A 14,201-nucleotide genomic window follows, 5' to 3' on the forward strand; every position below is an offset into this window, starting at 1 on the left:
CATCCTTTTTATGTGAACAAGATAAATGAAGACTGAAGGTATGGTCTCGTGAAGATTCTCTGGTTTGCTTATGAGAAAATGAAAGAATATATATATCATTTGTCATGTATGCATTTTATTAAGGCACTGCATTTTTTCTGTTTGCAGGATGGAAAACAGCGTAAAGAAAGAAAGAAGACTGTTTCATTCAGCAGCATGCCCACCGAGAAGAAGATCAGCAGTGCCAGTGATTGCATCAATGCAATGGTGGATGGCTCAGAACTAAAGAAAGTGCGATCCAATTCACGTATTTACCACCGCTACTTCCTCCTTGATGCTGACATGCAGTCTTTGAGATGGGAGCCTACAAAAAAGGAATCCGAAAAGGCAAAAATCGATGTGAAGTCCATCAAAGAGGTTCGGTCAGGCAAAAATACAGACACTTTTAGAACTAATGGCACCTACGATCAGATATCGGAGGATTGTGCATTCTCAGTCATCTTTGGGGAGAATTATGAGTCCCTGGACTTGGTCGCAAACACAGCTGATGTAGCCAACATATGGGTGACAGGACTGAGGTATCTGATCTCATATGGGAAGCATACCTTAAATATGATTGAAAGCAGTCAGAACAACATGCGTTCATCTTGGCTAAGTGAACTGTTTGATGAGGGAGACATTAACAACAGCAAACAAATAACTATATGTGCTGCTGTGCAGCTAATCAAAAATCTAAACCCAGGACTTAAAAATGTGAAAATAGAACTGAAGTTTAAGGAGCTTCACAAAGCCAAGGATAAAACGAGGTCCGATGTGACAAAAGAGGAGTTCATCGAAGTGTTTCATGATCTTTGCACCAGACCAGAAATTTATTTTCTTTTTGTTCAGTTCTCCAGTAATAAGGAATTTCTTGATACCAAGGACTTAATGATATTCTTGGAGGCAGAACAAGGAATGGCTCAAGTCAGTGAAGACATCAGCTTAGAAGTCATTCAGAAATATGAGCCATCCAAAGAGGGTCAGCTCAAGGGTTGGCTTTCTCTCGATGGGTTTTCCAATTATCTTATGTCTGCAGAGTGCCACATATTTGACCCTGAGCACAAATCAGTTTGCCAAGACATGAACCAGCCTTTATCTCACTACTACATCAATGCATCCCACAACACGTACCTGATAGAAGATCAGTTCAGAGGTCCCTCTGATGTGACGGGTTATATCCGTGCCCTGAAGATGGGCTGCCGCTGTGTCGAACTGGATGTATGGGACGGACCTGATAACGAACCTGTTATTTACACTGGTCACACAATGACCTCACAGATTGTCTTTCGAAACGTCATTGACGTCGTCAACAAATATGCCTTTGTTGCCTCTGAGTTCCCACTGATACTGTGTTTAGAAAACCATTGCTCTTTACAGCAGCAGAGAGTAATGTTTCAGCACCTAAAGAAGATCCTTGGGGACAAGATGCACATAGACCCCCCAAAACCTGAGGACTGTTATCTCCCCTCCCCATCTGAGCTCAAGGGAAAGATCCTGCTGAAGGGTAAGAAACTTGGCACAAACTGTACCGCTTCCGAAGGCGAGGTGACTGATGAAGACGAGGGGGCAGAGATGTCGCAAAGAATGAGCTTAGAGTCTGCAGAACAACAGACTATCGTGCCCAAAAAATTCCAGCTGTCTAAAGACCTCTCTGATCTGGTAACGCTGTGCAAGTCTGTTGAGTTCAAAGACTTTCCAACATCTTTCCAGAACCAGAAACACTGGGAGCTCTGCTCTTTCAATGAAGTCTTTGCCAGTCGCTGTGCCTGTGACTTCCCAGGTGACTTTGTCAACTACAACAAGAAGTTCCTGGCACGGGTTTATCCAAGCCCGATGCGGATTGACTCCAGCAACATGAATCCCCAAGATTTCTGGAAGTGTGGCTGCCAGATTGTAGCAATGAACTACCAGACTCCGGGTCTGATGATGGATCTAAACATCGGCTGGTTCCGTCAGAATGGGAACTGCGGCTACGTACTCCGTCCAGCCATCATGAGGGAGCAGGTCTCTTATTTTAGTGCCAACACAAAAGACTCAGTGCCTGGTGTTTCTCCACAACTCTTGCACATCAAGATAATCAGTGGACAAAACTTCCCCAAGCCAAAAGGTTCAGGTGCCAAAGGAGATGTAGTAGATCCCTACGTTTATGTGGAAATACACGGCATTCCTGCCGATTGCGCCGAACAAAGGACTAGAACAGTGAACCAGAACGGGGACAACCCTCTGTTTGACGAGAGCTTTGAGTTCCAGATAAACCTTCCAGAGCTTGCAATGGTTCGCTTTGTGGTACTTGACGATGACTACATTGGTGATGAGTTCATTGGCCAGTATACAATTCCCTTTGAGTGTCTGCAACCCGGTTTCCGCCATTTACCTCTTCAGTCTTTGACAGGGGAAATCCTGACACATTCCTTCTTGTTCGTCCATGTTGCCATAACCAATCGAAGAGGAGGTGGCAAGCCACATAAAAGGGGACTGTCTGTGCGAAAGGGCAAAAGGAGTAGAGAGTATGCCAGCATGAGAGTGCTACTGATCAAGGCTGTGGATGATGTGTTTAAGACAGCCCTGCTACCACTGAGGGAGGCAACAGACCTCAGAGAAAACATGCAGGTAAGTTTTCCAACTTTGAATGACAGCTTGACTTATTCAGTCCTTGTTCTCTGATGTGTGTGAACCTTCAAGTCAATAAGGATGATACGGATACAGATGTGTGACTCTTTAATGGGAAACCTTGAACTCTTGAGCCTTCTTGTGAAGGGATCTAGTGGTTCTGCTAGATGATGGTGAACATTTTTCTGACATGATTAAGACTCACTTGTTTCCTTTGATGTTGGAATTACTTTGATTACTACTTTAATTTGATTCCTCTGAATGAGAAAGTTTCAGTGCTGCCTGCACAGTGTGCAGAGCACATCAATGCTCAGTCTAGTTACGAAGAGATTTTGAAGCAACTTTTATGTTTTTTTTAGCATGTTGACTGAGAGAGAAAATGCACCAGCCTTGTTTGAGTTACATCATTAGGTGCAAATAAACACTCTGTGTCATTTTCAGCTTGTTGCCACATCAGCAATGTAGGGGATCAAGATGAAAACAAAACTATCCACCAGGACCATTTGGGGGGGGGGGGAATTGCGAAGGCTTTTTTAAAAATTCATTTCATTTGTTAGCATTTTGATTTTTCTTTTGGGTTAATGAATGGTGGCCATTTAACCTTCTACAAAACTCCTAAAGGTTGATGTGTTCAGATGAGTTGCAGCAAGGCCTGTCGCAATAAGCAAAAACTCAATTAATTGCAAGATAAGAAAAAATGTGCGCAATACGTTTGCCGGACGCAATCATTTTCATTTGTCTTTCTTTTCTCTATTGAGTGCCACATTTGTTTTAAGACTATATTAACTGAACATAGCAATACAAGCTTCCATCTTCACATCAACTGCAGTTTTCCCAGCTGGGAAAAAACAATCCTAACAAGCTAGCTCCATCTTCCCAACAGTCCACAATCACTGGGGTGTCTAACGGACAGATCAAATACAAACAGGACAGTGCAACATCATGTGCACTCAGTGTGGTTGGTAAAGCCATGCTGCCCTTTAATATTGTTAAAAATTCGACATTTTGAAAAATGTTGCAAACATTTCACAGCCAGTATGAATTGCCTTGATGAACATACATGTTACAAATGGCAATTCCACAACTTTACAATGACATGAAAAATGACATACTGAAGGTGATCAAAGACATTCAGTTTTACCATTCTACCTCTGGTCAAGTCCAAACATGTCCCCTTATATGAGCTTGAGCATAGACTATGTAACTGTGTTACACAGTGTTTAGATACCATATATTCCAGATAACTACGTTGCCAAAACCTCAGGCGAAATCCTGATCTGTTTTAGCAGACTGGGGACTGGATGAGCCTAAACTAGTCTGTACATCGAGCTATATGTTCTTAAGAAATTAAGCATGTTGATCTTTGAAAGGGTGTACTTGTGTTATTATGGTATTATTTTAGTTGAAAATGGTCTCAAAATGATAACAATAATCGCTTAGTGCAATATTATCGTTTATTGCAATAATTTGAGATAATTCATTGCATGGCAAAATTTGTTACTGTGACAGGGCTAGTTACAGCTTTACTCTACAAAAAACCCCCATATTTTTGTATTAACCAAAGTTTGAAGAGTTGTTTATTGAAGTGAGGACATTATACACCTAGAAAACAGTGTTTGGCTTTTAAATGCAGCAAAATAACAAAATAAGACATAACCCTTGATGGAACCATGACTCTTGCTGAGCAGTCTGGAAATTAACACTATTTTCATGTTGTTGATGAGAGTTGGGGTTTGTGAATTAGGATTTTCCTTTCTTTCCTAATTGAATGATAATGCACTGTAATGATTCATCAAAATGTAAATGTTTTTTTTAAATTCTCAAACATGAATTTTTCTTTAAAAATGTAAAATTAGTTGCTGCCCATTTAGTGCCAGTGGTCACTTCCAGGTCTTGCTTACCTTTTGCTACCCATGAAGACATGGGGCAATAAATGGTTTAAGAACAGCAAAGAAGCTTGTAAATGTGAGCGATCAAGTTCTTGGCATGTCATTGCCCTCAAATGAGAAAATATTTTTATTTTGATGAGAATCCCAAGATGACAGTACATCAGTTCATGCAGCGAGTTATTGACAATAACTTGTCTTAGTATTTCTTTTAGACAAAATGCCAAAATACGTTTATCTTCACACTTTCTATCAACTGAACTAGTAATGAAGTACTTTTCATAAAGTGTTTTACATGAATAAACAATTAGTCTTTGCATCTTAAAAACAATCAAAGCTCATCCATCTAAACACGCTCTTTTTCAAACACGCATGTAGACAACATGGACGCAGAACAACCCCCACCAAATGTGTAAAACAAACTGTCTCTAAAAAACACAAAACTGTAAAAATAAACATTTCTTGGCACTGGACAAGGAAACCGTACCGTTCCATGCCAAAAGCCAACTCGCACATGACCACAGAGGTCACCACCGCTGGAACCAAAGTCCAAGCAGCCACTGTCCACACCACAACCATTGGGAAGTGGTGCAGGTCCCAGTAGGGTCAGTCACCAAGCGATAACCCCACCTTTAGAGGAGTGGAAGCTCCCAATGTGGAATACCCCCACGTTGGTCACACCGTGACCCTATAATGGCATATTTGATTGAACTGTTTGTAAACTAGTTTACACCTCGAGCATTGCCTCACTAAGCTGCTTATCTATTGTAGCAACTGCACAGAAAAAGAGCATTTTTATTTTTTACATTTCTTATTGAAATGCATAAAAACTGACAAATGTAGCAGTGGAGGCCACAACACGGCGGTTGGTCTCACGCTGTTTCTCTTCAGGCATTGTTTTTTTTTGTTGTTTTTTTGGGGGGTTTTTTTGTAGTCCTGTTTATGTTGCAGTCATTGTGAGATAACACGCCACCAGCCTTGAGAATATAACACATCTTGGCGGTCCAGTCACAGTTTGTCGCTCCGGTTGTTTGTGCAGGGTTTAAATTTGGCCTTTCACAGGAAGTTTACAATTTGTGTGCCTATTTAATTTCCATGTGATGCTGTTGGTAGTTAAAAAGGATTCAGTGCTTATAAGTGTCGGACAAGTGCCAAAATGAAAGTTCTCATAAGATACTGTGAAGCTTGAAACCACTTCCTTTGTGACAGTTAATCTCTGAGGGTGTGGTTATATTTTTAGCACAACTCAGTAATAGATTGCATTGTTTAAATATAGACAAGTTCAACTTCATGTGAGGATTTGTAATATTTCTCTTCCCTGCAGAATGCCATAGTGTCCTTTAAGGAGCTGTGCGGCCTTTCAGCTGTGGCTAATCTGAAGCAGTGCATCTTGGCTCTTTCCCCTCGGCTGACAGGACCTGACAATAGCCCTCTTCTGGTCTTCAACCTCAATGAGCAGTACCCCAACTTAGAGCCTCAAGGGCTGCTACCAGAAGTCCTTAAGAAAGTCGTCACCACCTATGAAATGGTGAGTAGTTCACAGCCGAGAAGAAAGTATCCTGATAAAACAAAGCTGCACATACGATTGAACCTCTTCACTGTTGCAAAGAGGGAGAACTAATCTCATTAGAGCTGCTGCTCATTCATGTATGAATTTCCCAATCAATAGATCTGCTTAACCCCAGCAAACTGGCTTTGACTCCAATCAGATCAATACCTTGACTTTACTAAATATACCAGGGTCGTGCATAGATGGTTAGGTAACAAGACTGGAACTCTATTGAGTAATGAAATCAATTGTTGTTTATACAACATCCAACTGAAGCTATTCTAAAGCAATACCATTACCTTTCACACATAATCTTCTGTTGGACACAGCTGCTTTTCAGGCAGGAAGTGAAGAAACATGAAAAGGTCTTGTAACCTAAAACCAACTTTATTTAACTTGTATTTCCATCCCATTGACTACAATGTAAATTGTGAGGATGTTGTCTTTTGTGAGATGGTGCGGAAGTTTGTTTTGTTGTTTTTGCTTCATTGTTTGTATTCTGAACTTCAATATTTATAATTCTTAAGTTTTCGGTTGTGTTTTGCACTGCATTAGAGCTGCAAACTGCAGTAAAACATTTTCCAAATGTTAAACTAAAAAATAATTGTTAGTCAGAAATGCACGTTGAACTATTAAATTATTAGACTAATCCTGATGGCCAGCTTGAATGTCCCGTCTGTTGTGACAGGATTGTGTACTTTTTCAGACATGAATGCTTGTGTTAGACCAAATATTTTGTTTCTCATTCCCACCTAAATCGACAGCAGTGTGAAGGACTGCTATCAATGCAGTTCCAATGTGCAATAGCAAGCATTGAAACAGAGAAATCAAGACCTTTCTGTCCTTCAAGTACGGTAGGATACTTTTTTAGTTATTAGGTTAGCCAAACAATATTATGGGCTGGATGTCATTTGATTGAAATAAGGGGCAGAGTTGCATGCTTTTTCTAAAGCAACTTCACTGAGCTGTCCACACATGCACCTGCTTGTAGTTACCTTTATTTATACTTTCTCTTGGACTTCTTATTGTGCATTGTAGGGTGAAAAAAGTTAGCAGAGAATGTCCAGTTTTGTTAAGGCCAAACATGGCCCACATTTGCAGTTTTGTTTGGCCCATATTTGGCCTTGGCTTGTGGCTTTGACGCCACGCGAGTGTCGAAACTCACCTACATGACCACCTTTACGTGTGGCCAGACAGAAAATTGTTTTAATTTGTGTTCAGGCTAGCTCATGTTTGCACCACTTATGGCCCACGCAACACTTACCAGTTCTGTAACTACTAGTGACATTAAATACTTAGGATGAAAACAGCAGGAAGTCTAGTATGCTTCTAGTGATAATTGGCTCAAGCTTTAGCCAACACATTACTTAAAGAAAAGGAAATTGGCCAAAGTACTGGTAGGACAATTACTGGGTCAGCTAGTCGACGGTTTTTGTAAATGTGTCAGAAAATTTTTATTTGAGGGCTTTACATGCAATGTAGCTGCAACATCACTAATAATCCACTGTCTCTTCGCAGCTTTTATTGCCTCCATGTTTAATATTTATGTTTCCAAACCAGAAGCTCCGTATGATGTAAGTTTTTTGCCAGTAGAATCCACTGGCACCAGGTGTCATACAGAGGTGAGTATGTGAGAAGTTGGGTCTATGAAAGGGCTGGTTACCTCTGTGAATGCAGATAAGAAGCAAGTATGCTTCGGACGTTAGATATTTTCTGGCAAGCATCCGTGTCTGAACTTGCTGAAAGGCGAACACTTTGTAGCAAGTGCACACATTCTTCCGGCTTTGCCAGAAATGTCACATCTTTTAAATCTCTGTATAAATGGAGCATCGGGAAAGTGAGGGTTTCAACATGTATGCTTAACTGTGTTGTTATTGTGGCACTTTCAATGTGAGACTCAAAAAATGAATATCTGGGAAAAAAGGATGATGTTGAAAAGACTCGGATGCAAACTGATTGTGGTGACCCCTCTGCTCGTTTCAGTCTTGAGTGGAGGACTAGGTAATTGGCTGTGATGGAAGGAGCACAAGGAAAATTGAATTGGAGAGGAAGAAACGAGAAAACGTCTGGTGTTTAGGGACCAAAATCAAATAAATTAAGAGCAAGAGCTTAAGTGGTGTGAAGCAGCAGGCTGTGATCAGCAGCAGCAGAGAGCAGGAAGGTGCAGGGCTGGGTACCACTGACACTTACAGGAAACAAGCAAGGGTAACCTTAAAGAAATATAAATAATGTATGCAAGTGCACAACTGGAACTTTAGGTCTTGTGTCAGAATCCACCACAGGGAGCAGCTAGGTTTCATTCCCAATTGACAAAAATAGAAACTGGGTCTCTGTCCCTGCCCATTTGTGTGCTGGCAAAAGAGGAAAAAAGGTGGTGAGACTGAGTGGGATGCAGCTCGTGGTTTTAGATAGAGGTCTGATGTACAGCCTAACAAGGAAACTTAAACCTAAGAAAACTGTATGAATCACTAATTGCTTCATAGCACTGTCAATAGTTTTTATTACATAAAGATCTGAGTATAATAAATATTCTCTTCGGCAGACTTATCTTGTTAAACTAGCCTACAACAGTAAATTGGAGCTTTTGTTTTTGTTGTATGCAAATAATTATGAGGATGGAAGTAACTGTACCACTTATGAGTCAGTTTTTACTGCGCAAATAGGGCACTGTCTACCCGTTTAACCAGAAAAATGCTTTTAAACACATCTGAAATGGCGTTTGCCACCAAGACGGTAATTTTTTCACTCATCAAGATGGTAATCACAGCATCTGAGACAACTCAAAGTGCTGCAACTGCAGCTGCAGCATGACACAAATGGCCTCAACAACTTTGTCATTACCGCCTTCATAATAACATGATTCATTTGGTGACTTTGCACAGCTTTCAATCCTCCATAAGGTAAACAGTCATAAACCATGGGATCATTTTCGTATTTGTTTAAGTTTGCGCCGTCCCAGCTAATTATCGTAAAATTTGCATATTGTGTTCATTAAAATATTCAATATTTAACTGAACTGTCTCATTGTTCAGATATTTAATTCACTGACTGAAGTTTCTGTTTCAGATTGATTGGCAGTGAGTTAGTGATGCATTTGAGGGGAAATGTTACAAGCTTTATTACTTCATGCCTGTCTCTTCTCTGCCTCAGTTTCATAAAGGATGCGTTCTCAACTTATCTTGTTTCATTAATATAAATGATGAATGGAAGCTATTGGGTTACATTGATTTATGCAACATTATATATTAAAGTATACTAATTTCTAATGACAGCAGCCTCTGGAATTTACTCCTGTCCATCCATCCATATTCTTTTGCTTTTGCTTATCTGGTGTTGGGTTGCGGGGGCAGCTGCCTAAGCAGGTAAACCTAAGGGAGAACCCGGCCACCCTAAGGAGGAATTTATTTTCAGCAGCTTGTATTCACGATCTTGTGATAACGGTCAAGACCCACAGCTCTGGACCATAGGTGAGGGTAGGAACGAAGATCAACTGTTAAATCGAGACCTTTGCCATCTGGGTCAGCTCCTTCTTCACCACGCCAGACCAGCGCAGAGTCCACATTACTGCGGACACCGCATCGATCCACCTGTCCATCCTATGTTCCATCCTTCCCTTGATGATGAACAAGACCCTGGGATTCATAAAATCCGCCCTTTTGCGGGCCTCATTCCCGACCCAGAGAGGACACTCCCCCCTTTTCCAGCTGAGGACCATGATCTCTGATTTGGAGGAGCTGATTCCCATCCTAGCTGTTTCACGTTCAACTGCAAATCACTTCAGCAAGAGCTCGAGGTCACGACCAGATGAAGCCAACAGAACTACATCTGAAAAGATCCATTATGAGGCCAGCCACCGGATCCAGTTAACTCAGTATTTTTAAATCAGAAAAGTGGTAGAATAATTTCCAAAGGAATACTGATTGTGTTACTGTATTTGTGAAGTTGTATTTACAATAAATTGGGCAGAATTCTTGTGCAACTTATTAAATTTTTATTTTATTTTTATTTGTTATAATCTGATACATTTTCTAATCTATGCAACTGTGTGTATATCTGTGCATTTGTTTTTGTATAAGCATTATGTATATGTGTTTTCGTCAATGTCATCAGCTAAATTTCTCCAATTATCAGGAGAGTGCCCTTCTCTTGGAAAAGTTCTTGCAAGAGTTCTCAACAGGTTGGTTCCCAGCATTGCTGAAATCAATTTTCCTGGGAGTTGGTGTGAATTCAGAGCCAACAGGAGCACAACTGACTTGGTGTTTGTTCTAAGGCAACCCCAAAAGAAATGCTGGGAACAGAGCAAAGGGCTTTGTACAGCGTTTGTTGACCAGACCGAAATATTGGACACAGTGAACCTTAGTTACTTATGGCAAATCAATGAAAGTCATGGCTGCTTCCCAAAGTTCTGCAGTGTGATCATTCAGCTGCACAAAGATCTGCGCAGCCAATTCTAATTAAACTGTGACCTTTCAAAGCCCTTTCCAATCATCAACATCCCAACCAATCCTGGCACGAACTGTCTTCAGCATGATGGTCAAGCAGATCGCTGAAGACCTTAGTGATTAGGATGGTGTCAACATGAGATATTGTCTTGACGGTAGCCTGTTCAACTTTAGGTGATAACAGGCTCACAGTCTGGAACAAATTGGGGACCTCTTCTTTCCTGAAGATGCTGAACTTGTCCTCCACACAGGATGACGTCGCTGTGTATGACATCACGTTTAGCAGATTCTGGTCAACTCTTTGGGCTAGACGTCAGCCTGAAGACGAGATCATCCACTGGCCTGCACTTCATGAGGTGCATCACATCACTCATTTCAGCATTGATGAGATGCAACTGAAAGCAGTTTGCAGTGAACATACTCCTGCACGGTTAGTCAAGGGTCACCTACCATCATCTACACCTCATTGAGTGGTTCCATCAGTGCTGCCTATGAACAATCAACTGGAGTGACTTTTACGCCAATGCTGTGGTCGTCGAACTGGCAGAGGTCACATGCATCAAAGTTATGCTTCTAACATCACGGCTATGGTGGACAGGTTGTGTTTCCAGAATGGACAATTATCGCTTGCCCAAGATCATACTAAATGGTGAGCTCTGCTGGTCATCGTGCCGTTGAAAGCACTGTGGAAAAGGTACATGGGTTCATTGCATTCTTGTCACATTGTTCACAGCAAGTGGTCTGCCCTTGCATGAATTCGTAAGGTCTGGCGTCACGCCATCTATAGCACCGTTTCTTTCAAAGCTACTCACAAGATCCGACTTGAGGAAAAAGGAGAAATATGCCTGACAGAACAGCATCCAAGTAGAATCATATTTTTTTGCCTTACTCATGGCAGGGCCTTCCTCTCTCATATCAAGCTCATCAGCCGCCAGTGAGGTGTGGAAAGCCACCTTCATAAATGCCATTACTCCCCGGGGACAAGCCTGTAACTACCACAACAGGAAGAGTTGGCTTCACTCTGTATACCGCAGTCTGTAAGACCACAGCTTCTGAAAATGTTGACTTTCTGAGATAGCGACCCTTGTTCATTATTTTTGATTTAAACACAGCAGGACTGAGAATGAGCTGCCAGCTGTCTTGCAGTCAGGTCAAATCAGTCAATCTCCTCCCTTTTATGCCATCTCACCAAGTGGGATGCCACAATCAACAGAAGTGTTGATGCTGCGCCCACTTGTGTATCCCCGACTGCAAAACCATCAGTCAAAAGCGCTAACAACATGCAGCTACTGTGGAGTCTGGTCCTCCCCTCTTCAAAGCTTCTGGGTGGTTAAAAGTGAAGAGCATTTACTTTGCTTAGTCTTTCAAGGTATGCCAAGTAAGCCCCTAAAAAGGAATGATGCAAATGCATCTTTTTTTCCCGTCTTAAAAGTCTTTAGGAAGAATTGGCACTACAAATGAGGGTTTGAGGCATATCGGGACAAAGTCCTGAGTGGTGGGAAATAATGCTGTACATGGTGAGGATTTTGTATCCTTACAAACCTTTGACATGTTCAAAAAAAAGCCCCAAACTGCAACATAATGCAAAGACCATTTTGTTGAACTGTTAATGTGATATAAACTGATTAATAACAATTTAGTCATTGCCCGAGTTGCTGCTAAATTTTATACCTTTAACAAGATTGAGGCCTGAAATAGTTGATCAGTTAATCTGTCAGGAGTATATTGTGTATGTTGTTGTGGACAGCCACAGCAATGCCCTTTAGTTGCATCATGACTGTGTCTTTGAAAAGAAAAAGAATTAAAAAGGGTATTTTGTTTTCCTTGCTATCCATCTTTGCAGCCTGACTTTATGGTATGGCCTTGACTTTCATCTCTACATCCTTATGTATGTAAATGGGGACATTCATCTCAAATTTTGTCTTACTTTGGCATGTAAAAGACTAATGGTGCAGTCTGTTCATCCACTAGAGAGCAGTGCTGATTTCACAGTTTAAATTCTGTATTTTCATACTGCTTAGTAGCGGTAATGCACCGCTACAAAATTGTTTTATAACATACAAAAATACTTGAATAAGTAGAAAAATAAAACCACAAAGTTTTTCGCTGTTCTACTCAAATACTTTTGCGTCTTGTTTGGGTGCTTTTTATTTGATGGTTTCTGCATTGATTTCTTCCTGTTTCTCTTCTCTGGTTTGTCCTTTTTGTTGGTTGCATATCAACGATACAACTCAACACTGCTACCAACATTTCCGGTGGCATTTTTCCATTCTCTGCATCAAGAGACCGATGGCTCTGCTAGCTTATAAACAGACCAATAACCAGCACTGAAGGCTAACAAAACTGCCCGTCCATCTACATATCCATCTTCTAGCACAACTTGCTTTGGAAAGGATTAGCCATACAACTACGAACAGACTGGACCGGTTTGAGGAAATCTGGACTCTTTTATAACTTCCAGAGAATAATATCTTTGTTGACGGTTGGATAATATAAATTAAGTGAATTATTATAATATTTTTTTTCTTGTTTCTTTTTTTTTTTGCTGTGCATTTAATGCCCCTTGTTTATATTGTTTTTTTGTTTGGTCCTTTGTCACTTTGTCAAAAATAAAATCTTAATAAAAACATGAAAAAAACCAACCCAACACTGAAGGGTAACAACAACTGTCCGTGTATTTGCATGTTCGTCTTCTGCCATAACTAGGCCGTTACTGGGCAGTTAACTTGCTGCAGAACTGTATCAGTAAACCTAGAGGTTTGTTGTAACAGATGCAAACAGAAAGCTCTCTCTTCCCTACTGGCACTGACAGATAAAAATAAATATTTCATGCTTCAGTTGTGAGACAAAGAAAGTAATTAAGCTATTACTACTAAGATTGTTGGAAAGATCCAGATGGTCTGTTGGAGCATCCTGTTAACTTGATGTTTGTTTACCTCGATTTGTAAATGTGCATAATATGCATCATCACCCTCTTGAAATGACATTGCACTGTCTTCCTTAGTTAAAAAAAAGTCTGTTTTTGTGTGGTTGTGGTAGGGAGAAGGTGTTTAATATGTAAATAGATCACTGTGAGCGTTGTAATGTCTGCAGGTCAGCAGAGTTTTTGCAGTTAATTAGGGCAGATTGCAGCACCAGAGGAGCTAAAGTTAGCATCTTTCTCAGCTGTGCTGTCACAGATAACATGCTAATGATCTGCTGCAAAGTGACTGACATGTTTTCATCCAGTGTCCTTGATTATCCGCAATTTCTTTTACAGCCAAATGAAGAGGCTGCCATCTATATGTTGTTGTTTTTTTCCTTTAAAAAGCAGAGACAGTTTTAAGAAGACAAACAGAACCTCTAATAAACCACCTAATTGCCTCTGGCTGCTTCCCTCTAATTTTGCTTTCAAAAATGCACTTCAGTAGCTGCACCCACTGACATCCCTGCAATACCAGCGTTTTTTCTCAGCCCTCCATGGATTAAAAACACCAATCATTATGTGGAGGCTTCTTCCTGCCCTGCTGTGAGATGCAAAGTTTGCTCATGTTTTAAAAAGGAAAACAAAATGAACAAATATTTTTGTCTCCTTTCAGGTGATCCAGACCAGCAAGACACTGCTGGAGAACTCTGAGGGTGTTTCTGAGAGGATTCTACAAACTCAAAAAGCAGGTCAGTTGTGATTAGTAGTAATGTGTCGTTCACGAATAAGTG

General features: G+C 40.8%; 1 protein-coding gene across 1 annotated transcript in view; it reads left to right on the forward strand.

Moving 5' to 3' along the window:
* Positions 1-14,201, forward strand: part of plcl2 (phospholipase C like 2) — a 57,750-nt gene that overhangs the window by 32,241 nt on the left and 11,308 nt on the right. The window contains exons 3-5 of the mRNA XM_079240699.1: positions 148-2,628; positions 5,839-6,042; positions 14,084-14,159. Of these exons, the coding sequence (XP_079096825.1) occupies positions 148-2,628; positions 5,839-6,042; positions 14,084-14,159 (2,761 nt within the window). The remainder of the gene's footprint in view (positions 1-147; positions 2,629-5,838; positions 6,043-14,083; positions 14,160-14,201) is intronic.

This window comes from Telmatherina bonti (genome assembly GCF_933228915.1).
Source record: "Telmatherina bonti genome assembly, chromosome: 5".
In the NCBI taxonomy this organism is placed as follows: domain Eukaryota; kingdom Metazoa; phylum Chordata; class Actinopteri; order Atheriniformes; family Telmatherinidae; genus Telmatherina; species Telmatherina bonti.